At 36.0% G+C, this 24881-nt stretch overlaps 3 protein-coding genes across 4 annotated transcripts; 1 reads left to right on the top strand and 2 right to left on the bottom strand.

The window, feature by feature from the left end:
- Window positions 1–582: 582 nt before the first annotated feature.
- On the top strand, window positions 583–6791 carry LOC113504733 (beta-mannosidase-like). Its single transcript, XM_026887153.1, has 12 exons — window positions 583–1260; window positions 1918–2064; window positions 2355–2506; window positions 2673–2866; window positions 3151–3409; window positions 3582–3744; window positions 4064–4192; window positions 4553–4727; window positions 4871–5444; window positions 5602–5731; window positions 5930–6315; window positions 6487–6791. Exons 1-12 carry the CDS (start codon window positions 1152–1154, stop codon window positions 6718–6720), a joined length of 2652 nt encoding a protein of 883 aa, XP_026742954.1. The 5' UTR covers window positions 583–1151; the 3' UTR covers window positions 6721–6791.
- Window positions 6792–10915: 4124 nt separating this feature from the next.
- Window positions 10916–23995, bottom strand: LOC113504734 (transmembrane protein 245-like). 2 transcript variants are annotated; one of them, XM_026887154.1, is made up of 13 exons: window positions 23439–23995; window positions 22358–22504; window positions 21916–22144; window positions 21133–21703; window positions 20569–20740; window positions 19907–20074; window positions 19203–19395; window positions 18707–18894; window positions 17947–18081; window positions 17293–17389; window positions 13816–13987; window positions 13120–13299; window positions 10916–11463 (listed from the first exon to the last, which is right to left on the bottom strand). In XM_026887154.1, exons 1-13 carry the CDS (start codon window positions 23799–23801, stop codon window positions 11445–11447), a joined length of 2634 nt encoding a protein of 877 aa, XP_026742955.1. In that variant the 5' UTR covers window positions 23802–23995; the 3' UTR covers window positions 10916–11444. The 2 variants fall into 2 exon arrangements, with proteins under 2 accessions (XP_026742955.1, XP_026742956.1); XM_026887155.1 differs by having other exon boundaries at window positions 18707–18891.
- LOC113504740 lies at window positions 13999–16798 on the bottom strand. Its single transcript, XM_026887166.1, has 2 exons — window positions 16185–16798; window positions 13999–15955 (listed from the first exon to the last, which is right to left on the bottom strand). The coding sequence occupies exons 1-2, from the start codon at window positions 16335–16337 to the stop codon at window positions 14483–14485; spliced, it is 1626 nt and encodes a 541-aa protein (XP_026742967.1). The 5' UTR covers window positions 16338–16798; the 3' UTR covers window positions 13999–14482.
- Window positions 23996–24881: the final 886 nt, after the last annotated feature.

Raw genomic sequence — 24881 nt, 5'->3', positions numbered from 1 at the left:
CCCGTAATCTGCTAAACTGGACACTTGGCCAGACGAAGTGACGGCAGGTGGAGTAAGGCGGGGACAGAATGGTGGCCAAGGCGAAAAGATGCGACGGTCGCCGTGACGCCGACGGGAGCAATATGGGTCGACGATATAGTTAAAGTATCGGGTCAAGTCTTGATGAAGCTGGCACAAATTCGTATAAAATCGCACGAAACAGTGGAGGGTCATGCCCAGCAGTGGGAGGACATTCGATGTGTATGATGATGATGATGATGGACCTGTACAATATTCTCTGCCAATATCGCCTAGTAGTTAGTGTAGTGTTCGCACATGGGTATCAAAGTACACTTGTAGGCGGTACAAAGCAAATTGATAGTCAATTTAGTATCAACCATGTCCTCAAAAAGTCTCAAAAATATGTGGATGAATAGTACACCCTTTTTAACATAAAGGTTATTAAGAAGTTATAGCTCTAGATCTGGACGGCCTCGACTGTAAGTGCACAGTTGGTCAGTGGGTCATATTAGGGGCGGACTCTATCTTCCAACGTTATCAAAAAACTCAGATGAGTGTAAAAAAAGATTTCAGGTAGTTCCTCAGTTGAACGCGTGTATTACGTCACAAGATGTTTACTACCACAAACGATACACCTCTTTTCAAATACCACAACCATTCAATGGAAATAGTAAAATTCTTATCAGCTTCAAGAGGAAAATATGCTTTTTATGTTAAACACGTGTTTATTTATATTTTTACCCCATTATTCTAACCATGACGCATAGAAAATGACGCACGGACATTGCGTGCGTTACATGGCGAAGTTAAACTAAAACACAAATAGAAAAACCATAAAAATAAATTAAAATTGTATCGTTCATAATTCGCCGGCATCTAATCTTACCAAGTGAATATAATATGTTTTGTTACGCATGCATATCAAACGTTTCTATATGGAAAATCATACGAGAAATATGTAATGATCTTGTATAGCGCGGGGGTCGAGTGTTCGCGATTAAGTATAATTTTCTTATCGACACCGAGCATTTAGCAAACGAGGCACATCATTACGAGGGAGTCGGTGACTAGCGGTTGATACTGATTAACGTTCATGACTAAATATTTGGCTAACAGTGGTGACACAAACAGTACAAATATTTGTTTGAACTATGAGGACGTTTGTTTTATTGTGCTCCGTTTTAACAATAATTAACGCTGAAATTATTGACCTATCATCCAGTGATAATGTTATTTGGACTTTTGTCAGCAAAAATGGATGTAAGTTACTGTTTTGTTTTTAATTTATTAGTTTGTTTATGGTTATGCGGAAACAGGTTATTTAATTAATTTAGCGTGATGATAAGAAGACCGTGAATATGTTTTATTATTTTAATATAATTTTTAGTTAATCTTTGTGAAATATCGTAATGCCGAATAACGCAAATAAAATTGAATGAGGCGGACTTCCAATGGCTAGTGGTCATTGAGCTGATAAAATAAGATATGTCTACACCAAAGTATTTTTAGTCAAAATGTATTAAATAAAAATATTTCGAGTTTTCTTTATTTAGGCTCCCATAAATATAACTTATAATAAACGCTAAACTACTTGTTGAATTATTTAGACTAGATTGCAAATACATCATTAACTTTTGTAATTGTAGGTAGGTAAGTATGAGTAGATCACTTGACAAAATAAATAGGTAAAAGTGCGAATTGTTTCGTCATTCATAACAATTAAACATCCGGAATATTTCTCTGCATAATACAGAATTTAAAAAAGCACAAGATTAATTAAGATAAAATGTCCATGAAGGCTTTAATAATAAGGATCCCGGATCTGCTTCGGTTTGCCAAAAAAACCCCTTTCACTATTTCGGAAACTACTGAAACTTTCGAAACTGCATATTTCCATATTACCACTTTATATTCCAGCGATGAAAGGACCGGCCACGGTGCCCGGCGGTGTGTACTCGGATTTGCAGAAGGCGGGCATAATTGGGGACATCCTCAACAGGGACAATGACGTGCTCACTCGCTGGGTTGCCTTCGACACTTGGACGTACACCGCCAAGTTCCAGGGTACTTGTTTATGTTTTCGTCTTTTTAGACAGCTTTGTATTATAGCCGCTATAACAACAAAGTAGCTATGAAAATAAAAACTGAGGTTAATCAACGCGCGCTACGATCATACATTTAATAGAAGACCAATTATACATTGTATGTATAATATTACCCTGTGCAAATATTATTTGTATGGGATCCTTAGTGCAGAGAGTCTCATTCCCACTTGTCCAGTTATATTGGATATGACCGACCATCCACCGGTATTCATAACTTATTTATGTTTATTTTCATCTTTCAACTTCCAGTGTCGATTGATGACTTGGCCTCCAGAGTAGTGCACCTGGTGTTTGATGGGCTAGACACGACAGCCTTCATAGTGCTGAACGACCACAGCCCCATCGGCGCCGTCAACAATATGTTCGTAAAATATGTTTTTGACATCAAAAATAAACTAAAGGTCAGTTTTAAAGCTACCTATACTACTCTACTTCCATGTTTTCTTGTACAAATGAGCCTTTATCTTGCTGGTTCCATAAAGACAATAGTGCAAAAGACCTCGTTTTCTGAGGGATTAAATCTTCTAGCATTGGGTTTTTATTTTCCTACACAACTTATTGTTGCAGGCAGGTGAAAACGTGCTAAACGTGACATTTCTATCTCCTATAATGGCCGCGCAGATTCGTTCAAGCAGAGCGTTTGCCGCTCCAGCGTGCGTCCCTCCTGGCTACAACGGAGAATGTCACGTCAACCAGCTCAGGAAGATGCAAGCGTCCTTCGCATGGGACTGGGGACCCGCCTTCCCTTCTGTTGGGATTTGGTACTAATGTTTTCGTAATTTTCGTTTAAGTTTTTATCGTGACTTAAACCGTAGCACTAAACATTGAAGTATGAATTTTCTTAAGGGGTTTTAGTGGTTATGATAATGATTTATTCTCTCCTACAAGTAGCTAACCAGTCGCGGAAGTGAGATGCCACTTTATATGGGTAGTGCGCTGTTTCACGACACAGTCTTAATTTTAGAAGAGCTGACAGATCCTGAGGTTGCAAACCGATATTACTAATATTAAAGTTGAAACTATCAATATTTTTTCCATATCCCAGGAAACCAGTTTACATCGAAAAATACGACGGAGCAGTTATCAGATGGGTTACAACCCACACCAAGAGAGTTGGTGTAGACTGGAGTTTGACAGTTCAAGCGCATATAGAGACAAGTAAGAAAGTAACCAAGATAGATGGCGTGTTGAGCATCGCGTTGCAAGTTGAAGGGAAGCAAATGTTGAAGAAGTGGAAACAGGTCAATGTGGAGACCAAAGCAGATGGTACCGTAGTCGAAGAGATAGAATTGCTTATAAGCGGGGTACGAACTATTCTACTCAATATTTTTTACCAATGAGATTAATAACCAGATAGTGTGGGACTTATCTCTTTTCTATAAGAAAATTCCCTCCGGTCAAATCAAGTCACAGGTCAAAGATGGTATACTAAATCCGGGAATACAGATCATAATTTCAATATTTTAATATTTTCAGAACATGATCAGGCTTTGGTGGCCGAACGGGTATGGGGAACCGACTCTGTACGACTTGCACGTGCATTATACTACAGCTAGCAAGAAGGAAGAGTCGCGCAAAGATATTAAGATTGGGTTCAGAACAGTAGAGATTGTTGAATCTCCAGCTTCGGAGAAACTTGGTAAGAATCCTTCATTTTCTCAAAAAAAAGGGATTACTCAAGTAATTTTTCACGCAAAACTGGTAACGCTTTTATGTAGGTATTTAGACGATGCGAGAAATATAGATCCCTGATCCAGTAACATTACATTGCCTTTGCCGATCAGTCGCTTATGATCTTACAGACACGCCATGTACCACAACGCGAGATATTTATCGCAACGAGTTAATGAGGCGTAACTCTTTTAAAATTCAGTCCCATTCGTATTTCGCAATTTTAAATTGCCTTTTCATTTTCTTTAATATCTCTATGTATTATCAACTTTTATTATAAATTATAGGTAACACTACCGCAGGAAAGGGACTCACGTTTTACTTCAAAGTAAATGGTTATCCACTCTTCATGAAGGGATCGAACTGGATACCCTCCAATATTCTACCAGAATTGGGAGAAAGTGATAAAGCAACCAGTAAGTAATAAAGCTGATTTGTTTCGCTTGCAGTAACACGAACGTAATTAGCAACAAGTATGCGAGAATTTTACTGTTTGATCTAAAATGTGTGCTGATTGAAAACAAAGTAACAAAAAAAATACAATTTACCATTATAGTAGTCTGAAAACCCTCTGATATTTTACGATGTGCAAAACACTGCATCATGAATGAGGTCATACGTAAAGCCAGATAAAATGGTCTCGTGATCAGACCGATACATGGTCCAATATGTATCGCGTCCGGTGCTATAAAAAAATGATTTATCGATATACCTTTGCCTCACGTCCAAGTGCAGTTTGAAGAAAGCGTTTCAACAAATATTTATAACATTTTCAGTTGATAACCTGTTAACGGCTGCTTATGACGTGAATATGGCGATGCTTCGAGTGTGGGGCGGCGGCGTCTACGAGTCCGACTACTTCTATGAGAAGTGTGACCAGCTGGGCATCCTCATCTGGCAGGACTTCATGTTCGCCTGCTCTATGTACCCAGTGGACCCACCATTCCTGAAGTAAGTAACTACAATAATATTATGATGGACTTCCTAGTCAGAAGCAAAAACTTTTTTTTTTAATTTCTTTGCATTTCTTAAGTTTGAGTTTGGAATCCAATGATTTCGATTTTTATTAACATTAAACAGTTACACAATTTCAGCGTAGTTACACAAGAAATAGAACAAAATGTGCTGCGGCTACAGCACCACCCTTCTATTGCGGTATGGGCTGGCAACAATGAAAACGAAGTCGCATTGAGGGGCAACTGGTATGGGACCTCTAAAGATTTCAAGAAGTACGAAGCGGAATATATCAAACTTTATGTGGACACGATAAGACCAATCGTGGAGACCTTGGACCCAGAACGACGGTATCTTGTCTCCAGCCCCTCGAATGGCATCGAGTCCGAGAGAGAAGGGTACATCGCCTCTAATCCCTACGATCCTCATTACGGAGACACGCATTACTATAATTATTTTGCTGACAACTGGAACATGAATACGTATCCAAAAACTAGATTTGCTTCAGAGTACGGCTTTCAGTCTTTACCGTCGATCAGAACCCTCAAAACTGCGACATCGAATCCTGATGATTTGAAGCTCAATAGTAAATTTTCAGAACACCGGCAGCACAGTCCAAACGGCTACTCGTATATTGAAAACCAGTTGACCGGCCACATGAAATTGGATGTAAATGATTTCAAGTATTTTGAAAAGTTCGTCTTTTATAGCCAGGTAAAATCATCAATAATACGGAACAGCACGGTAAAGCAGTTAAAACCTGAACTCAGGCTACGAATGCACCTGCTTATTTTTTTTTTTCTCAGACCGTCAGATAGTGACGCGTCACTATCTTAAAAATATATTGTAATGCCTTGTTGTGTAATTATAGATCTCACAAGCAATGGCGTTAAAAACTGAGACGGAAGTTTACAGGCAGGGACAGGCTGACTGGTATACAATGGGAGCACTTTACTGGCAGCTGAACGACGTGTGGCAAGCTCCGTCTTGGTCTGGAATTGGTAAGTTACTTCTTTACTTGTAAATGAGAAAAGATATAAGATATGGATTATTCTTCTGACATATTTTTGCTGTGTGCAAATCCAAAATGGCCCATGACCATTATATTCCCAATTAGATTACTATCCCTTTTTAGTTTGACTTACATCATACACTTCAAAGAGCAATATTGAAATATAAATAAATATCAAAATTTCCAGAATACGGTGGCAGATGGAAGATGCTCCATTACTTCGCAAAAACATTTTTCGCGCCGGTTCTGGTATCACCTCGGCAACTCGTATCTGATGATATCGACGTCTATCTCCTGAACGATCGATTTGTTCCAATAATCGATGCTGTAATAACTGTCGATATTTACAACTGGACCAGTTTAACTCCGATCAACACAAAACAGTTCCCGGGGGACGCTGATGCTTTAAGCGCAAAATTACAAGATATAGATATGAACTATTGGGATTACAAGAAGGAACAAATATTTCTGAGGTTTTCTTTGGATGCGCCAGGAGTAAAGTCGTCACCTAACAATTATGTTTTCCCGGTACCTTTGAAATCAATTGTTGGGTTGATCAAACCTAATATTACGGTTAGTTGTGACATGTGCCCACTCTTGTTGGTATAATGTTGTTTACTGCTAATATGATTTTATCCAAATGCTTTTGTCACTATTCAATTTGTTTCGACTTATTACGCGTTAACTTGTAAAATTCCCAGCTTTTAAGTAAGATATTTATTTCTTTATTTTACTATTTTTCAGATAACGGTCGCTAACATAGTAATGAGAAGGAAAGAAAAACTGGAATATACGGTGAACATTGAAGTTGATACGATTGTCCTATTCCTGTGGCTAGAAACTGGTATCAAAGGCAATTTTATTGATAACGCGTTTATAGTTACGGAACCAACAATTACTGCGAAATTCGTTTGTAGTAAATATGTTGCGCCTCGGGATTTACAGAGTTCTATCGAAATACAATATTACGTCAATTGATAGACCGATTTTTTCTGACTCCATTAATGTATATTTCTAAGCTAAGTACTCAAAATAAATGTTAAATTATATTTGCATTGTTTTTCTTATTATTATTATGTTAACCATTATGTTTGTCAGGAATATAGTAGCTTTAATTCCATCATTTTTTTTTTGAGAAAGTTATAAGTTAGAGGTTTTATCTGGTTTTATGTAAAAGGCTAACCTTTTAAGTAACCATCATTTGCATGATTTGTGTACGGGAAGTCGGGGACAGGTATTGGAAAACAAACAACAATATAAAAAAGCAAATCAATATATTATATTTCCGTTAACAATGCAAATATGCGAGCTGCGAATTACAAACTAATTATAAATACCTGCAATACAATATAGTGCTATGATGCATCTAAATTAATCTTTGGACGATTCTTCACGAACTGGTAAGGGCTTTGCTGAATTAAATGTTATTAAGTACCGATAAATTACAACTATTTGTGTGTCACAGAATACTGTCCCTTGTTAATTATAGTTATAGGTGTCGCATCTAGTTGTTATGAATGCCTGCACTATGAGCTCATAAGGCGGGACTCTTGCGAAAATTGAAGCAAGACGGCACACTGCACTGAAGTAGTGGTGTCACTTGCTTACCAGTCCTAGCCAAATGACATTGTAACAATTGTTAGCCTTGATAGAAAAGTCTCGAATGTATGATAATGACAAGTGATTTTTTTAAAGATATGGCAATCTTTATAAAGAGATGGCGACCTCGTTTCCTCTACAACAATTTTTACCAGTCTCGTTTAGTAGAAAATGACAGGTGTAAGTCTCATGATTTAGTAATACGAAATGACATGTCCATACATTAAAAAAATAACTATTAACGGTAACAATTTGTAGGTATGTTATTTGTTCAGAGAGACCGTTTTAATAGCTCATAGCAATTAACGAGGGCAGTTTTATGAACACACATGTATATTATATTTAAAGTCTCATAGAGTATAGGTAAACTTTAAGTATTTGGGATGGGTAGCTAAAGTTTGAATATAGTTTTAATAGAGAGTATTTAATATATACTGGTTTTAAATATGGCGTTATTTGTACATGGGAATTACTGGGTCTAATATTTTTATAAGAAAATATATTGTTAGTTTAATGAGCTACCCATAAATTGTAGTTCAAATTGCAGAATAATCTTTTGCAATCCGTCCGTCCATGCGTATAACAGCATTAGTACACTTACAACATATATTAAGATTGGTGCAAATACAAAATATACAAAACACATGAACATAAAAGGAGGTTATACAGCTTTAGCTATAAAATGAGGACCCTTACCTATAAAAGGCCTTAACAAAATCAGCGACGGGGACTCGTATCGAGATAACAACTACTCAAAAAGCACCATTTTTAAACTTCATTCATCACAAACCTTGTGTTACAACAATTTTAGATAAAATTGTTACTAAAGGGTAACATTCATTTGTTTCTGAGTAACAAATATACAAAGTTCTGTATAACGTAGGACAGTACATTTTGGGCACGTTTTTATGGAAGCGCAGAAAGCTTACATTTTCTAAGGTTCATAATTTTCTACGGTAAATAATTCTTCTAATATTCACAACTAACAAATTTGGAGCAAATTAAATCAAGGTTAATTAATAAACGCAAAAATATAACAAACTTTCTATTGTGCCAATCAGTATAAAATTACAAAAATAAATTAAAATATTTTTTAAGCTTGCACATAACCTTTGAGTTTTGACTAAAAACCAGATCTTATTTTTTTAGTTTAAAATAAATAAATATTAAAGTACAGTGGCGACACCTGTTATAAAGTGTTAAGAGAACGTATTTAAATATAAAGCTACGCGACCAATACTATTAGATAAATTTCTTTCTCTTAGCAGTACACTGCCTTTCATACAAAAAGAACAAAATAAATATTAATTTTATTTCAAATACAATTAATGAATATAAAATAAGGAACATGCTGCTTAAGGATTATAATGAACTATGACAGACTTACATTCAATTGTATAAAACTATTCCTTAAGTGTTTAGGGATAGCCACGGTTTTCAAAGCCAAAATAAAAATCTAGAATTATTACAATAATATTGAATTAATTTGACTTTAACGCAATAAATATAAGGACTAGGTAGAAGAAAATTTCAGTCACTATAATGTTAAAATGCCTCTGTCTATTTCTATTCGTTTTATCACTACGGTATGAAATAGGTTGCACTTTAAAAAACATTATGACCTATCCACCGAATACTGAAACTCAGCTTTTATTAACACATTAAGTCCATCTGTCTCAATTTTTCACCTAATAGTGACAGAAATAGCGTATAACTTAAGGTGCAATTCCGTGCCGTTTTGTGAGCCTACATCATGTGCAGCTGACGACAGATTTTATCACCATACATTCCTTACTATGGTCGTATCCGCCGAACACTTCAGAGGCAAACGATAGATGTACGGAAACGTACCCTTAATGATCCCTTATCCGATTGATGTTTCAGTATCAGGTAACATAACTAGTTAACTATTACATGCTTTTGTGCATCTATCATAAAATACTGCTTGTTTATAAGCTGCAAGTTGAATGTAGTTTAGAGGTACGGCTTCGTTTTATTTGTTTAGTCGTTGTCATTATAAATATAATAAGTTAATTTAAAATAAAAATATATATTTCGTAAGTTTTGGCTACACATTGTCAATGTATTAAAATATACAATTTATACTTATAAGCTATAAATAAATAGACAAAAATAAGTTAGTTTTTCGATCGTTCGATCGTTTGAGTTGATATTAATACTAAAGTGCATAAACAGTAATTGAAAGATAACATTGTGTTTATAAATAAGTCAACATAAGGGTCGTGAATAGCTTTGAATCTCAAGCGATTTGACAGCTTTGTATAAATAAGAAGGGACTTCGAATGATATAACCTTAATTCATTTAGATAGATTTTTTATGATTCAAATGACGTAAATTTATACACTTATAACATTTAATAATTTCATATCAACGAAATAATTTCATTTAAATCGGCGAAAACACCTTTTTGTTTAAATATTTTTATATTTGGTAATATATGGACAATCTTATTAAATTTTATTAAAACACTATATTTACTTTTTGAGTTAAAATTCCATAGATTGTGTCATTTATAAAAATAACAACGTACAAGAGTGTTCAGACTTCATTAAAACTCGGTCACATATAAATACTCCTGACCATGATAAAGAAGTTTCTCTAAGGAAACAGTCCTTAAAGTGTTCTCTAACCATATAAAATTGTATTCAACTGCATAAAAATTGTATGTAAGTAGTAGTTTAATTTGATTATTTATTTAGCAACTGTCTCACGCGTATTTATCGTATTTTCGCGACCAGTTCTGGAGCTAAAGGAGACCTTAATTATAAGCAGACGCGGCGACGGGGTAGAGTCATGCTTAACCCGTATGAAATAAATAATTAATAAAATACCACCGAGCTCTGCCTGAACACAATTTACGAGTTAATTGTTTAGACATTCAGGAGTTCTTTAACAAATAATCAAACAGACCTTGTCAATGGTTGTAATGAACAACTCAGTTTGATTTAATCTCGGGACAATTCCTTTTTTGAACAATATAATATCTTGTTAATTATTTATAGCCAACCACACAAACACCAACCACAGACACTTCATTTCAGGAGACAGATATATAATAAATCCTACATAGCTCACTCTTCAATCGTTACTCAATTTCGAAAAGTCGAGTTGACCTTGAAAGGGTCATTCAAAATACGGTACCACCGCTTCGTCCATCTGAGCTAGTAGTCAAAATTTTCTTGAGACATTAGACTGAGCATTAGGCGTCTGAGGTTTGCATGGTCGTTGTTTGATACGATACGTGTGAATAAGATACATAGACTAAAAGAGCACATTTCAGCATGCAGCTATTGACAAATATAAATGCCTTCTCTTTGGCATTTTATTGAGACAAAAGCTTACGACCAGCGATTTATCAACATACACGTATAACGCAGCGTGCGGTGTTTTTGGCGTAAATTAATAGTATTACAAGACTTATATAAGTATTTTATATATAAAAGTGAGGATAAATTAATAGGACACATTTTCAAACAGTCTTTTACTTTTCATTGTGACAAACATTGTATGACCGTTGAAAGGCGCGAAAACTGAAGTTATCGTGTCTTATTTTCTGCCACATACATTTCTGCACTGCCACAATTTTACAACTTGCACTTACTCCAAGATTACAACTTTCCATAAATATAATCTCTTAATCTATGTGTCCCATTAATTTGTCCCGCTGTGTATAAATGGATGTACGGTGTACTACCTGTGCGGATAAAAAATGGAATCAGAAATAGCGGCGAATCTCTTTATTCTCGCTCGCACACTATTTGCGAATATGCTTGCACTTACTGGTATCAATCTTATTCTTATTTTTTTGAGATCTTTTTTTACTCAGAGTATGATAATATATGATTACAATCTATCATGGCAGCGTGTCGAGCCAAGTTCAACTAACAGATAGCGAGCAGCACCGTGTTATTAACCTACTCAAATGTAAGTATGTTGTCGGTATGCTCTGAGCCGCCATTTCTAATCCCATTCTTCAACCGAACGGTATATAATTACTTTGACATTTCAACTGTTACATATTGCTAATACGAATTGACAAATGAGATGATCTCGTTACAAGTTAGTGTTCCATGCAAGCCCATCAGAGATAAGCACCGAGCCTGTAAAGAAATATCCATTTATTAAAGCTGGTTTATTAAATAATATAATATTAAAAAGGAGAAAGTATAGAGGTTAGAATATAATACATAGATCGGTGGGTTATAAATAGAAAGTAGATAGTAGCGAAGTAATACAAGAAGAAATATATTTGGAAGCTGTTACTGGAACAATTATAAGTGACTGATAAATTTATTTGTATCCAGCAAATTGTGTCAGGAAAATTACAATAAAAGAATGTACGAAAACACCTTTGATCCTTTTATGAGTTATTTCACTATTACTTGTAACTGTTAAAGTAACAGCTTATTAGTTTTTTGTAATTGGAAAGTTATTTAATATTAACCCGTAAAAAATTGTATAAAAAATAATGTTTGCAACAAAGACCAGTTCATAGACTAGAAAATTATTATAAACAAGAGTTTTAAATGCTTTTAATTAATATTAATAGTTTTATTAAGAAATCATAAATATTTATTAAATTACTTAATCGTGCCTTTAGTGTATCAATACTTAATGATAATTAGCATGCATAATAGTACAAAAAGTAACGTGCAAAACTCAAACGATACTTACCACCAGAAGCCGAAACACAAGCATATTTATCATTGCAAAAAAGCCTTCAATGCAATAGCAATAAAAATTAAAATCGAAGAGCACTCCGAACTTAGAAATGGTGCTTTTAGAACTTAGGTACGAAATACGGTGCACATATAAACAACTTAATAAAATACACACCTTATCTTAAAAACATCCCAATAACGACCTAAATTAAAACATTAAAGAGAGTCATAAGTAGAGATAGCTACTTAGAGTAAAGAACACTAATTCGTGTTTACAAGATAATTATGATTTAAACATTGATGCATACATTTTAGAAGAGCAATGCTTGAATTGTATACAAGGATATTCAAAACATTTTTGTAGGAAATAAACTTGGCACAGTCATGAATATTTTGTCATGCATTTTTTTTATCGTTATTTATTACGATGTAAGCTAAGCTTATTATATTTGAATTAGAAATATTAGTTTGGATATGAATACAATTTTATTGCCTTTTTAATAAATATTCATGACTGTACGCGTTTTAAAATACACTGTTCAACTGTTTTATTCAAAATTTTAAAATAATTCAAAACATAATTGATTGCCATTTCATTAAAATTAAAATATTTAGTCATAACAGTATATTTTAATTTTATATCAACCACTTGTCAGTTTGTAGTCGTTTACAAGGAAATTATAATCTCAATCAGGGGTATAAACTGAAAACTTAATTAATTTGAGGAATCAGCCGTAATTAACATTTCAAGGAATGATGATTTTTAACTCGCTTTGTCCACAATCGATCAACTTGTCTTTTTGCTATACATGTTACTTACAGGGTTGAACACATAACGCTAATATTAAATTATACATCACATTAATTGAATCTTTAGACAATTTGATTTATTCAGATTCAAATGCATATAATTAAGTAACACGCCTATTCAAATTAGTCACGGATTTCTAACTAACTTGCATGAACAGAGTACACAAAATCGAATTAAACCAAAACAGACCTTAACACTAGAGCCTTGAGGTTGATTTTAATTTCACAGCAGTTTGTTCGATTATGGACACTACAACTGATTCCCCTTGTGTACCGCAGATTTACCTGACTCGCGAGTGCAATGCCGCCCTCTCCTCGGAGGGCGTGTCCCTCAGGAACGTGGACGACAGGTTGAGGACCACCATGAGGCAGCATAGCAGTAGTGGACCTAGGATAGCGCCTTCGGGACCCAGGTAGAATATTCCCCCGGCTATGGCTAGCCCAGTTACGTAGGGATGTCCGCCACTGGATACAAAATGAAACAGTAAATTTTCTCTGAGATCATTCTTGTTTTCAAACATTCGCAATTATTTGAAAAATAAAATAAATTGTTACAGAATGAAACAGTTTGTAGCCTACTCAGTCACCTTTCTCCTTCAAGCACTCCTTCTATTCTATAGCTCTGCTTGTGCTATAAGACTGTGTGTGTATGTGAACTATGTGTGATTGAACAATATACATATTGCGTGTCGTGAAGTTGCTGGAACTTTTATTTATCCGGATCCGCTTGACGAACACCACATCACCCATCCACACCACAAGTTCTTTGATTGACTGAATTTTAAAATGTGTGACACGTTATATTTTCAAGCCTTCTTAAGCAATAAAATGACACTAGTAATTATTTTCGTCACTTTAAAAAAATAAATGTCGCTCTCAACGTCTTTACTTTTCCTATATTTTGAATCAGATTTCTTAGTGAGATATTTTCGAAAAAAGGCCTAATTAGTCTACTCAACAATAAACAATCCCAAGCCTTACTCTTTAATCTCGGCGTAGACGGCGGCGTCTAGGAAAGCGATGGGCGCGGCCTGCACGATGGGCAGCAGCAGCGCGGCCATGGGGCGGCCCTGCAGCCACACGTCCAGCGCGGCCGGGATGCCCGCCAGGTACGGGCCCAGGAACGGCGCCGCGCCTAGCACTGCTGCTAGCACTGGAATACACCAAGGTACGTCAGACTAGGCACTTGTTTTGGTTGTATTTAGCTCGTAACACATTTTACCGTCGATAACTTGTTATCTCCTGCACAAATCAACTATAGAATGGTTGGCAGAGATTGCAGAGAATGACTCAGACATTTAAGCTAGGCATTAATTTTCAAGTCTTAACACTTATTAAGGTCTCGGATGCGACCTTAATAAGTTTTAAGACTAGAACTCGGATGCCAAGAAGTAGTTCTAAATAAGTGTATGTATATTATTTTTGTAAAATATCGAGTGGATATTGAATGAAATTTATAAGCAACACTTGGTCTTCAACGAAGACTGATTAATTTTGGGACAAAGTTTTGACAGAGGTCTACAAATTATGAGTAAATACGCAAGGTGTGAATCTCCGTAAAGATAATGTTTCGTTAAAATCTGGATGGCAGTTAATCAAATTCAAAATTAATATAATATTATTTAATCAATATAATAAGTAACAAAAATCAGGTTTTCTTTTTTTTATTGTCCGTAGGCCTCGGGGGCCGCAACTGTGCGTACACATACTTGTAGAAGTCTAACGCTTTTTGCCGATCGTACGCGACATTGTTCCTGCACTGGGCACCGACACACCGGTTCACATACTCTTCGGGGGGAGATTTCGGTTCTTCCGCAGGCCTTTTGTGTGACGTACTCGTACTCCTTAACGTTTCGACGAAATCCTTCGATGAATCGAAGACTACTTTGATAGCAGTTCTGTTAGTCATGTTCAAATGAGTGTCTTTGAGTAGGTCATCTTTGTCTAGGGCTGTCATTGCAGCACTCGCGTCCCCGCGCGGGGAATTAGCCTGACGTATTAAGTAAAATGTTGGGGCCGGTTCAGTTACATCCTCATCAGTAGTCACTTCTTGATTATGTTTATCACTGTACAATAAACACATCACTTGTGGGTCCAGTGTCAGCTGACACATGTCACTGTCAATCAGTATCTTCACAATGTCAACCGGCAGGGTACAGGGCGCTGATAAACAAGTATTGTTATTAGAGTTGTCCAAAATTATGTTGTGTAGTTCCGTATTCGTTGTTGATGTTTTCAAGAATGCAATGTTCCGACATTTGCAATCTATTTTGTTGCCACTGAAGGTAACTGCGGTTCCGGCAGATTTACAACTGGCATAGTCGAATGTTATACCGTGTGGCTCAAGGCTTATAATCCTATTCTGCGTGAAAGTAAAATGCTTTTTATTGTTCCTTTTCCTTTGACACTTAATGCCGTTGAAAGCATTGGCTTTTAGTTTACTGAACTCATTCTGAGTTATGTCCGTGTTGACAGATTTAAATACGAATCCATTTGCGTTGATTTCTTTGAATTTATTGCCGGTGACGTGTAAGTTATCTGCAGTTACGTTCAAGGCTCCGCCTTTTATATCTTCAAAGGTATTTTCCGATATAGTGACTGAAGTGCCCTGCACAGTGATACCTTTAGATTCAAAGTTCTCGATCAGGGTGTTAGTGATAGTAAACATTGAGTCAGAGCTCATAATAGCCTCTACGGCTTGATTACGTACGTCTGTTATTGTAACGTTATCAAATTCAATGTTTTTTATACCGGTCACGTTATGTATCGCTTTAGTGCTAATCGTGTTTATTTTACTGTTTGAGATTCGAATACTTTTTAGTTTTGGAGCTCCTAGGCACTTTAGTTCTGTTAATGTTGTCGGAGATTTGAACATCCTCCTTGGTAGTGAGATGATTGCTTTGACATTATCTATGGTAACTTCGGGTGGGGTTTGTAGCAAAGAGGTTGCGGACAGCGAGACGAATTCCAGTCTGTCGCAGTCTTTCACTTTAAACCGTTGTAGTTGAGAGGCTCGCTGCAGTATCGGACAGTCGAGCACGACTCGCAGATCATTGCAGTTCTGTACGGTCACGCTTGTTATGTGGTCTGTATAGTAATCCTTTAGATGTATTATAAATTCCTGGAACAAAAAGGGCATCATGTAGAAAGGACTACGGAAGAAAGTTGAGTCATTTTCGTATAACTGCTTGAACAATTGACAATGAATCAAGTTAACGCCTCCAAAAATGTCTAATAGTTATCAATAAATTTGTAAATGAGCTATATTATTACGAACACATGCCTAGAGGTATAAGCAAGTATACAATCATACTTAAAAACAATAAAATTATCACAATCAAGATACTCACATTGCCAGTCACACCAGCACAGCTGTACACCAATTCATTCGGCAAATTATTGACACAAGTCCACTCTGGGTCCTGACAACTGGTGAAGTTGATCCTGACGCTCAGAGCTGACTGCACAATCACAGCAAAAAGCACAAGACACCGGTGTGCCATCACAGTCGCACGTGACGCCGCGATCAATTGATTTGCACAATAAGGCGCGCAAATATACAATAAAAATGTCACACGGACGCAGACGCGCACATCATCCCGCGATAATTCACAGTTTATGACGTAAACACATTCATGAATTTTATCATGGAGTTTATTGACTCGTCTGGGGATTTTGTGTCACGATTTACATTGGTTTAGAAGCTTTAGCTTAGCTTAAGGGTTATAGGGTTTATGACATAAATAGTGTGCTAGTAGGTTTAGCTTGTCGTAGCTTGATGGATGGCGCAATCTTACGATTTTTATGCTTTAGAATGCCCAAGATTTAAAAGTTATAGAAGCTATGGACCAGATAATAAGTAAGTAAGTTGCAAATATATGAATATACCATCTGGCAACAAATAAGTGGTAAAGGGCACAGGATAAGCCTGCATTTGTATTGCTCATAAAATTTTATTTTTTTATTAAATATTAACATTGACAGTTTGATTAAAATTTATCAAAAAAACTAAAATTATCTACAACTTAAAGCGTAAATAAAAAACAGTTTCACCATTGCCCTTTTTGACCTCTGATGATCTCATTACTGAGACCGAGACTAAATATCAAATATAATATAATTAAGTGAGAATGTAATTAAATTATATTTGTAGCACAACTAATAGAAAGTAACAAGTATTATAATTATCATATCAGTACAGTACATGTAATATTATACTAATGGCTAAGGTCATGTTCGTCGATATGAAACTAATTTTAAACTGCTGTCCCTGGGCTTAATTAAATGAGGTCGGTTGACATTTGGTATATAACTATTGATATTTTTGATACAACCGGCAAAGCTGTTACCGTGCAATACGCGCCAGCTATAAAAGCGCACCAACATGAATCAAAAAACCGTCCGCCGATCCGGCGGCCTCTGCAATCTCTAAAATAATGGTATTAAACTTTGACTTACCCGATGGCAAGTAGACAACTTTGGCTCCAAACAAGTTGTGAACCAACCACGTCCAGAGACCGTAGAACAAGGCCATCTTGAATGATGCCCTGAACACCTAGAAATATCATCATTACTACTTATAGTGATCATTATGATGTAGGGCAGAAATGTGCGAAAGAGTGATTGGAAATTTGGAAGGCTTTGTACAGCAGTAAGGCTGACTGTCCATCGGAGCAGAGAAACGAAGTTATATTACTTAAGAGAAGCGATATTATGCAGTACTTTTAGTAAAAAAAAAAAACTATTTCTTCGCTCCAGTAAATAGCCAGAAGAGTATTATTTAATTAGATTTTGATATTTTGAAATAAACATGACATAGGGTGTGGGAGATATTTTTGAAAACCTTAAAAATCTTATATCTCTCAACCTTTTAAAAACTGCTATTAAGGTTTAAATTGCATGCTTTCAGCTTTCGAGTTATGAATATGTTTGTACAGAAAGCAAAAGAAAAGTATCTTGAATAAATCGTTGTTTTTAAATTTAATTTACCTCACCACAGTCTGCCAGCGCTTTAAGTAAAGATCAATATTATTATGATACCTCGTTTTTATTAAATAACATTTTCTCTGTTAAAAGTAACACTTGTTTGTAATGCTTAAAAACTGTTCTTACTTGATTGATGGCAACAGAGAGTGCGATACCAAGTCTGGGACCGAAGTTAGGCTGTATCTGTGTGATGACCTCCACTGGCTTATAGAAAGCGTTGCTAGAAGCCAGTAGGTAGAATAGTGTCGTGAAGAACACCACCTGGTGGGAAAATGTGGTACAAATCTTTAAGGGTCTAAACAGACGGACCGCATTTCAACTGCAAATTTGCAGTTCGGATGCAGTTTGAATACAGTTGATACGACTGCAACAGAACTGCAAACCAATCATACGGTCCAATTGCAGTCGGCGTGCAGTCGTGTGACGGTTTCTGTAACGGTTGGTTTGCAGTTCTATTGCAGTCGTGTCAACTGCATTCAAACTGCATTCGAACTGCAAATTTGCAGTTAGATTGCAGTTGAAATCCTGTCCGTTTGTCTAGAGCCTAAGGTGTATTGTCGTTGAGTTTGTTTGGCTTGTTTTGTTACCGAAGTAAATGACAATCTTGTTAAAAATAATCAAAATGGCGATTTGATTAATTTTCCTTTCGTCAAGTTGGAATTACACAGTGATTTAATTTGCACTGTGTTATTGCAAGTTCTTTTTGGATTGGATTTGTCCATATTTAACCGAAAAACTTTTCCTAAACCTTTCTTTTATTAATACCACATGGATTACCAACGAATGGTATTCCGTATGACTTCTTTAATAAGAATTGATTCATCCTTCAGCTCGAAGGACTGCGAGGCAAAAAAAAGCAAGAAGTGACGTCACACCACATACTCACCAAGTTAATAAACATGTTGATGATGGCACTGCCGCCGCATAGCAACAGCGACGTGAACGCGCCGACGGAGCCCGCCAGCAGAGACACGTTACTAGCTAGCGGAGCCCAGATGCTGGTCGCTATAGCACTTAATGTACCCACGTTAGCCTGCACCCATGTCACAATGCCAGAGTAGTCGAACATACCTGCTTGAGGAGAAATCTAATTAGCTTAGATATTAAGTTTATGTTTATATATATTTGTGGTTTTTAGACATTTATTACATACCATTCTATTTCAAGAACAAACTAGACTCCGCCATAATAGTATACTAGCTGAGCCCCGCGGTTTCTCTCATGTTAACTCGCTCGCGTAATGTACAATTGTATGAAATCGAATTCGACTCCTTAATTTTTTATTGCTGGCATCTCTTAATACTGCTGGTAAATTTGCCAAGGTGTCGCTCACACTTAAAAAACATCAAAACAAAACTACGAAGTTTTTGTTATTATCTCACCAGGAGTATTAGAAACATCGTTGACAAAGGAATCCCAAGAGTCCTGTATAGCAGAGCCGTCGACTTGCGGGCCCACAGTGGACGCGAAGTGCCCCGACACCCAGCTCTGGTACACGCGGTCCCATAGCTCCAAGATCTGTTGTTCCACGCGACTTATCTTCTCCGGGTCACCTTCTTTGAGGATGCTTTTGACCTGGATTTAGGAAGAAATCATTAAACCCTCTTCAAAAATTTAGTTTTGGCTGTCAATTTTTGATAAATACTGAGGTGCGTCTGAAAGTATTCGTGGATCTGTACAACATGTTGAAATTGTTCTAAATTATACATATTGCAAGGAATATCCCATCCGTGCATGGTAATGGACGAATTCTTTAAGAAAACTTAAGACAGCTGCCACATCATCGGTATTCGGTTATTTGTGTTTTGAAGTTCTGGTTCTGTGAAAGAGTGTTAGTGATTACGTAAATTTAGATTCATGCACTACGTGAAAAGTTTTTCCATACGGTCCATCATTTTGTGACTATGATATGATATGAACACTTACTATTTTCTGAATCTTTATTTAGTCCGAAGAAAGCAGAAAAGGAAATATTTGTTAAACAAATAGCATTCGTTCACACATTCAAGTGTGTAAAATGGCAGTTTAGGACTTAACTAATACGTATTTAGGGATCATTATGATACAAAATTCGATGTTTACTTACCGCTGTTGAGATTCCTTCCCTGCCGTATGTGTAAGCATTGTCAATAAGTGAGTCTAGCTTTTCCTCCCAGCCTTCTGGCAAGTATGCGTGCAACTCACTGTTCTGAACGTACGTGCTGTTTAGCAGACTACCGCTAAGCTGAACCACTACTATCGCTTCCGAGTATATCTGAAAATATTCAATAAGGTTTAGCGAATCAAAAGGTATATTTAAATGTTTATTACACTCCGTTATTTTATGTGTCTAGTGGAATTCAATAAGTAATAAAAATAGTTTAAATGTATGGTGATGAAAATCTATTATTAGTATTCAAGATCAACGCACAATTGAATGTCACCCTTGCGAAAAATACATTATTTTTTCTCTTTCTTAATAAAATACGACTCCGGGTTTCACAAACATTTAAGTCCCATGCACAAAGACACCCAGACTCAGGACATTCATTCATTCATAATACACACGCGTTCGTTATGCGGAGATCGTACCCGCAACACGAATATAGCTTTATTCTCCGTCCAGTCAAGAACATTTAGAACCTCAGTCAGCCTAGCGTTATTTATAAATCGCCTATTACGCCCTATCGCAAATTACGATTCATTAAAAGAAAATTGTCTTAATCAGTCTGTTATCTTAACACTGAAAAGAAAAATATTTAATTTTACCTGTATAAATATAAAAACGGTGGCCACAGCCAGGAACAATATGAGTCCGACGATGACGATGCAGGATGACACGGTGTCCACCGAGCTGTAGGCCATGTCGCGGAAGCTCGAGTTGCAGAGGCACGCCATCTTGCCGAGCCCGCGCACGTGGGCCGGGAGCAAGGCTGATTGCCTGGTGATATACCGACATTTTTAAAAGGTTGGACAGTATGATGATTGACTTAATCAGTGTTTAAAATTATTTTAGAAGAAATCGGTTGATTTCATAAGTTTTGAGGATCAATTTAAAGCAAAACGGCTAGTTTTTCGACTTAGGACGTGGAAAAAAAGAGGTTTTTTTGTTTTACGTCAACTAAGCCTTGAGTTAGCTCAAGGCTTAGTTGACGTGGCAGACGTCTTTGGCATGAACAGATCTAAAGTATCACTCTCTTGTAGGCAATGGTATAAAACATTCGTTTCTAAAATCCACTTCTTTTTACACTTAGACCTATTTTCCTCTAGGCAAGGCTACAAAAATAAGAACACCAGTCTAAACACAGGTTTAAAACAGTTTTTGTTCCTTACCTCAACTTCCACCAACACTTCACTTTCCCCATTACATTATTGTAATGATTTTCAAAGAACAGCCAAACTCCGAAATAATCTAACAGCCTCTTCAGAACATGGATAGCCAAGAAGAATAGAGTCACTGGGAGAAGCCAGATATGTTTCCAAACAAGCATACAAAGGCATCCGAAGAAAAGGAGCTTAAAGTACAAAGCTGTTTCTTCTTCAGTGTCATAGCTATTCTTTATGTAATTTTCGTCTAACGACCTCTGTTTGAAGGCGGTAAGGAATCGGATGTCGGACTTCAATTTCTGATTCGATGACAAAGGCAATGCAGACAATGTTCTTGTCTTAAACAACATTTTAGCATGTCTTGGAGAACTTTGTATAGGATCGTTGGTCGACCAGCTTCCCCGTTTCGTTAAAGTATCAGGAGTGACAGGGGATGGAGTTTCTTTGTCCGGTGTTGTTTCTTGTTCACTAGATTCTATTTGAGATTCTTCTTCTAGTTTCTCTTCAATTTTTTCCTCGATTTCTTGATCGGGAGAAACTGCTTTGTGTAATGCTAATAAGATAGATGCTTCTGGATCTGTAAATTAAATGGAATTTGTAACCATATAAACGTTACGTCATGACAATATAAAATTTATTTTTTAACAAAATAGTGGTGCTGTTGCTAACAGTCTTGAGAAAAGGGCTGGCGCAATCAAGAAGGTCAAGTTCATCATCTGCGGTCAGTGTGTAAGGCCGCGAAAAGAATGGTTAGGCATAAAATCTCGTGTATTTAAAATTGGAAATTACCTTTCTCTAACAATTTTTTATGTATGTCCAGCACTTCTAGAGCAAAGCCGGTGATACAGATTCCCTGGAGTAGTGCAAACGTGTACACCTGCAGGGAACCCGTCAGACTTGCTATGAAGCTGGAGACGACCAGCCATAGTAGTTGTGACGTCATCCGGAAGATATTCGCTCGCTGAGGTGTCCATAGGATGTAAACGCTGATAACGTATGCCAGGAATATAGTCAAGGTCTAAAAAAAGAACGTATTTTGTGTACATCTATACATATATATCTATATAAATTTTTCAAGAGGGTAGTAGTAGTAGGCCTTGACAGGCTCTTTAAGATAATGAAGAGGGCTGTTAACAAATGTTGTCAAATGATTAGTGAACAATAACTGTTGATTTACCCACTTATATATATATAATATTTAAAATAAAATATTAAATAGATTTTAACTTACAATATAAGAACTGCAGACACTGATGAGCAGTGTCGTAGAAAAGCTGATGAAACTGCTGAACTGCCAGAACAGGCAGACTAGACTCCTTGGCACAGAGTTGTACAGCCATGGTAATACAAATATTGCAGAGAGCAGCCCTATCACAGTCTGTAACAGAAACATATGCTTTTACTCCCACACAAAGGAACTTCATCTTTGTATTCTAGCCTCACACACATTCAAGACATGTGCACAGGTGGGCAAGATCCATAACTGGCATTCTAGGGTCTTAAAAATGCTTGTCCTATGTTGGTTTGGTGTGTTGACCTACAATATGGCTATCCATGAATCCAAATAATATTATTGCCTATCTTAAATCATTAAGACCAAATTTTGAGAATTTCAATAGATTCAAAAATTCAAAAGCAACATTGCTAATAATTTAACATTCAAACAGCAGTACTAGTTTTATGTACAGCACACATAGCTTAAATAGATATAAATGATATAATTCTCAATTTGACACAAGAAACAAGACTCAAAAATGATGACGAGTTCAAAAAGCGATAAATAAGCAGCATTGTCTTTCACAACAATTTTATAATAATTAATTTGGTTGAAAATTAACATAATTGCTATCCTACACTGCATCCCTATAGCATGGATATATTTTATTACATTCTCAACATGAGATAAGAACTATAACAATGGTTTACGCATAACCGTTACGGTCAGTTAAAGTTACAAATTGACTTCCTCATGTGTTACAAATTTTGTGATAAACATGAATTTAACTAAAACCTACAGAAAATTAAAAAGAAAACTGGCAAAATAAAAAAGAAGCTGGCATTAGCAGCGCTAATGCCAGCTTTTGTTTGTTCTAAATTTAAACATATGAAAAAAGGAATATATCTAAAGAAAAAAGATATCTATTACACACACCTACAAAAGTTGCTATTTTTTTAATGAGTGATGAGCTCAGAATTAACCTTTTTATAATCATGATTTCATTGACAATGAAAGCTTTAATTCTGATGAAGTTTTGCTTGAATACGGATTCAACTACTTAGAATTTGAATGTAGTAAATGCATCATGGTTTACCTTGTAATGTTCTATAAATTGCTGCCCAACTGTGTCTGAAGCAAAGTTAACCACATTCACAGGTATTACCATTAATCCCACTATCACAGATGTGTTCGATTTTTCAAGATCTCCAAACCATGACTTCAATTTCTTTGAAAGTTTATATTTAAATGGATGAAGTAAGGACCCCACTAGTAGAGCCCAGAATAATGGTTTGAAAAATGGCTCTAATATAAGAAACAAGACATACACTGCCACACAACATACAGCTAATATAAAGAGGGCAAAGGCGTTGTAAAACCCATGTTTCATGGGTTTCTCGTTCCCTTCAGTAATGCCGCCTATAATGTTAAATATATTTTCAAAAGGCGACTGCTGCATGATTTAACTAGGGATGATAAAAATTAAAAAGGCACACGTTTAAGTTACATTAAAAATTAAAATTCTTAAACCGTAGTAGCCACTTTAAATAATTATGAGATCATAGTTTTTAATTTATTTTCGGGGACATTTCGATCACAATCACAACTCTTCTTCCGCGTTCCAGCTATCCGTCATTGAATTGAAACGAAATTGACATTAGACATGGTTGTCAAGTATGACGACGGGACAGCTTTATATAATTTACCAATGTTCGAAAGAGATGCAATTTGAGTTAACCACCAAATGGTAAATAGGCGATTGTATAATATAAGTGTCAAAATCACAGCCATTTACAAAGTAAGTTTTATAACAACCTTTTCCTTTCAAATTGAACATAATAAACATAACATAATTATTTGTAATGTTAGCTTTAAAAGATAATTGGATTCAGTTTCATTTCAAATAAGAACGAGTGTTAGTGATCCAGTAAATAATAATGGAAGGGAGTCTACGTGGAAGAGGAAGCAAAAATCTTTTTAAACGTCCGATTCGAATGTTTTCGCGTAAAAATATTGTTATTTATACCAATTGATTTCATGTCGTTGAATTTATCAAGTAACATACTACTAATGATGTAGTTTCCAGAGCAATACCCATTCATTCACTTACTTTATTATTGCCGTAATTAGTTGTCGGATAAAAATGAGATGAAAGCATTTGATAAAAACTTTTGTATTTTATGTGGGTAAAATAGACTCCCTTCGTGTGAGGCCGAAAGGGCCGGCCGCTACCCAGCACCCCCCAAAATAATACTATAGTCCATTGTCACATTAATCACTATCTATCGTTTCAGTACATCTTTGAATGTAGTGACAACATTATACGTAATAGAATGCAACTGATAGAATGGTCAAAGTCATTTTAAACATGCTGTACATGTTAATTCATTTCATTGTCGTCGCATTTGTAAATAATGTATTATATCAGTAGTTGATGGGGTCTAGGGTTTTTCTAGCTTTGTTGGTACACATATCGAGATACAATTAAAATGTATTTTTTTATTGTTGTATAACTTGACCTAGTCCAGTTTAACCGCTT

Source organism: Trichoplusia ni, chromosome 23 (genome assembly GCF_003590095.1).
Source record: "Trichoplusia ni isolate ovarian cell line Hi5 chromosome 23, tn1, whole genome shotgun sequence".
In the NCBI taxonomy this organism is placed as follows: Eukaryota; Metazoa; Arthropoda; class Insecta; order Lepidoptera; family Noctuidae; genus Trichoplusia; species Trichoplusia ni.
Note: the sequence above shows the minus strand (reverse complement) of the source record. Positions and strands in the feature narration are given on the sequence as shown.

Coding starts and splice junctions, on each gene's coding strand:
- LOC113504734 (XM_026887154.1), bottom strand. CDS start 23,801: ATGCAGCAGTCGCCTTTTGAAAATATATTTAACATTATAGGCGGCATT. Junction 21,704..21,915: donor TAAAAAATTGTTAGAGAAAG/GTAATTTCCAAT, acceptor TTTAATTTACAG/ATCCAGAAGCATCTATCTTA. Junction 13,988..17,292: donor AGTTGTCTACTTGCCATCGG/GTAAGTCAAAGT, acceptor GGTGTATTCCAG/TGCTAGCAGCAGTGCTAGGC.
- LOC113504733 (XM_026887153.1), top strand. CDS start 1,152: ATGAGGACGTTTGTTTTATTGTGCTCCGTTTTAACAATAATTAACGCT. Junction 5,445..5,601: donor AGTTCGTCTTTTATAGCCAG/GTAAAATCATCA, acceptor GTGTAATTATAG/ATCTCACAAGCAATGGCGTT. Junction 6,316..6,486: donor TGATCAAACCTAATATTACG/GTTAGTTGTGAC, acceptor ACTATTTTTCAG/ATAACGGTCGCTAACATAGT.
- LOC113504740 (XM_026887166.1), bottom strand. CDS start 16,337: ATGGCACACCGGTGTCTTGTGCTTTTTGCTGTGATTGTGCAGTCAGCT. Junction 15,956..16,184: donor GTGCTGGTGTGACTGGCAAT/GTGAGTATCTTG, acceptor TTTTTGTTCCAG/GAATTTATAATACATCTAAA.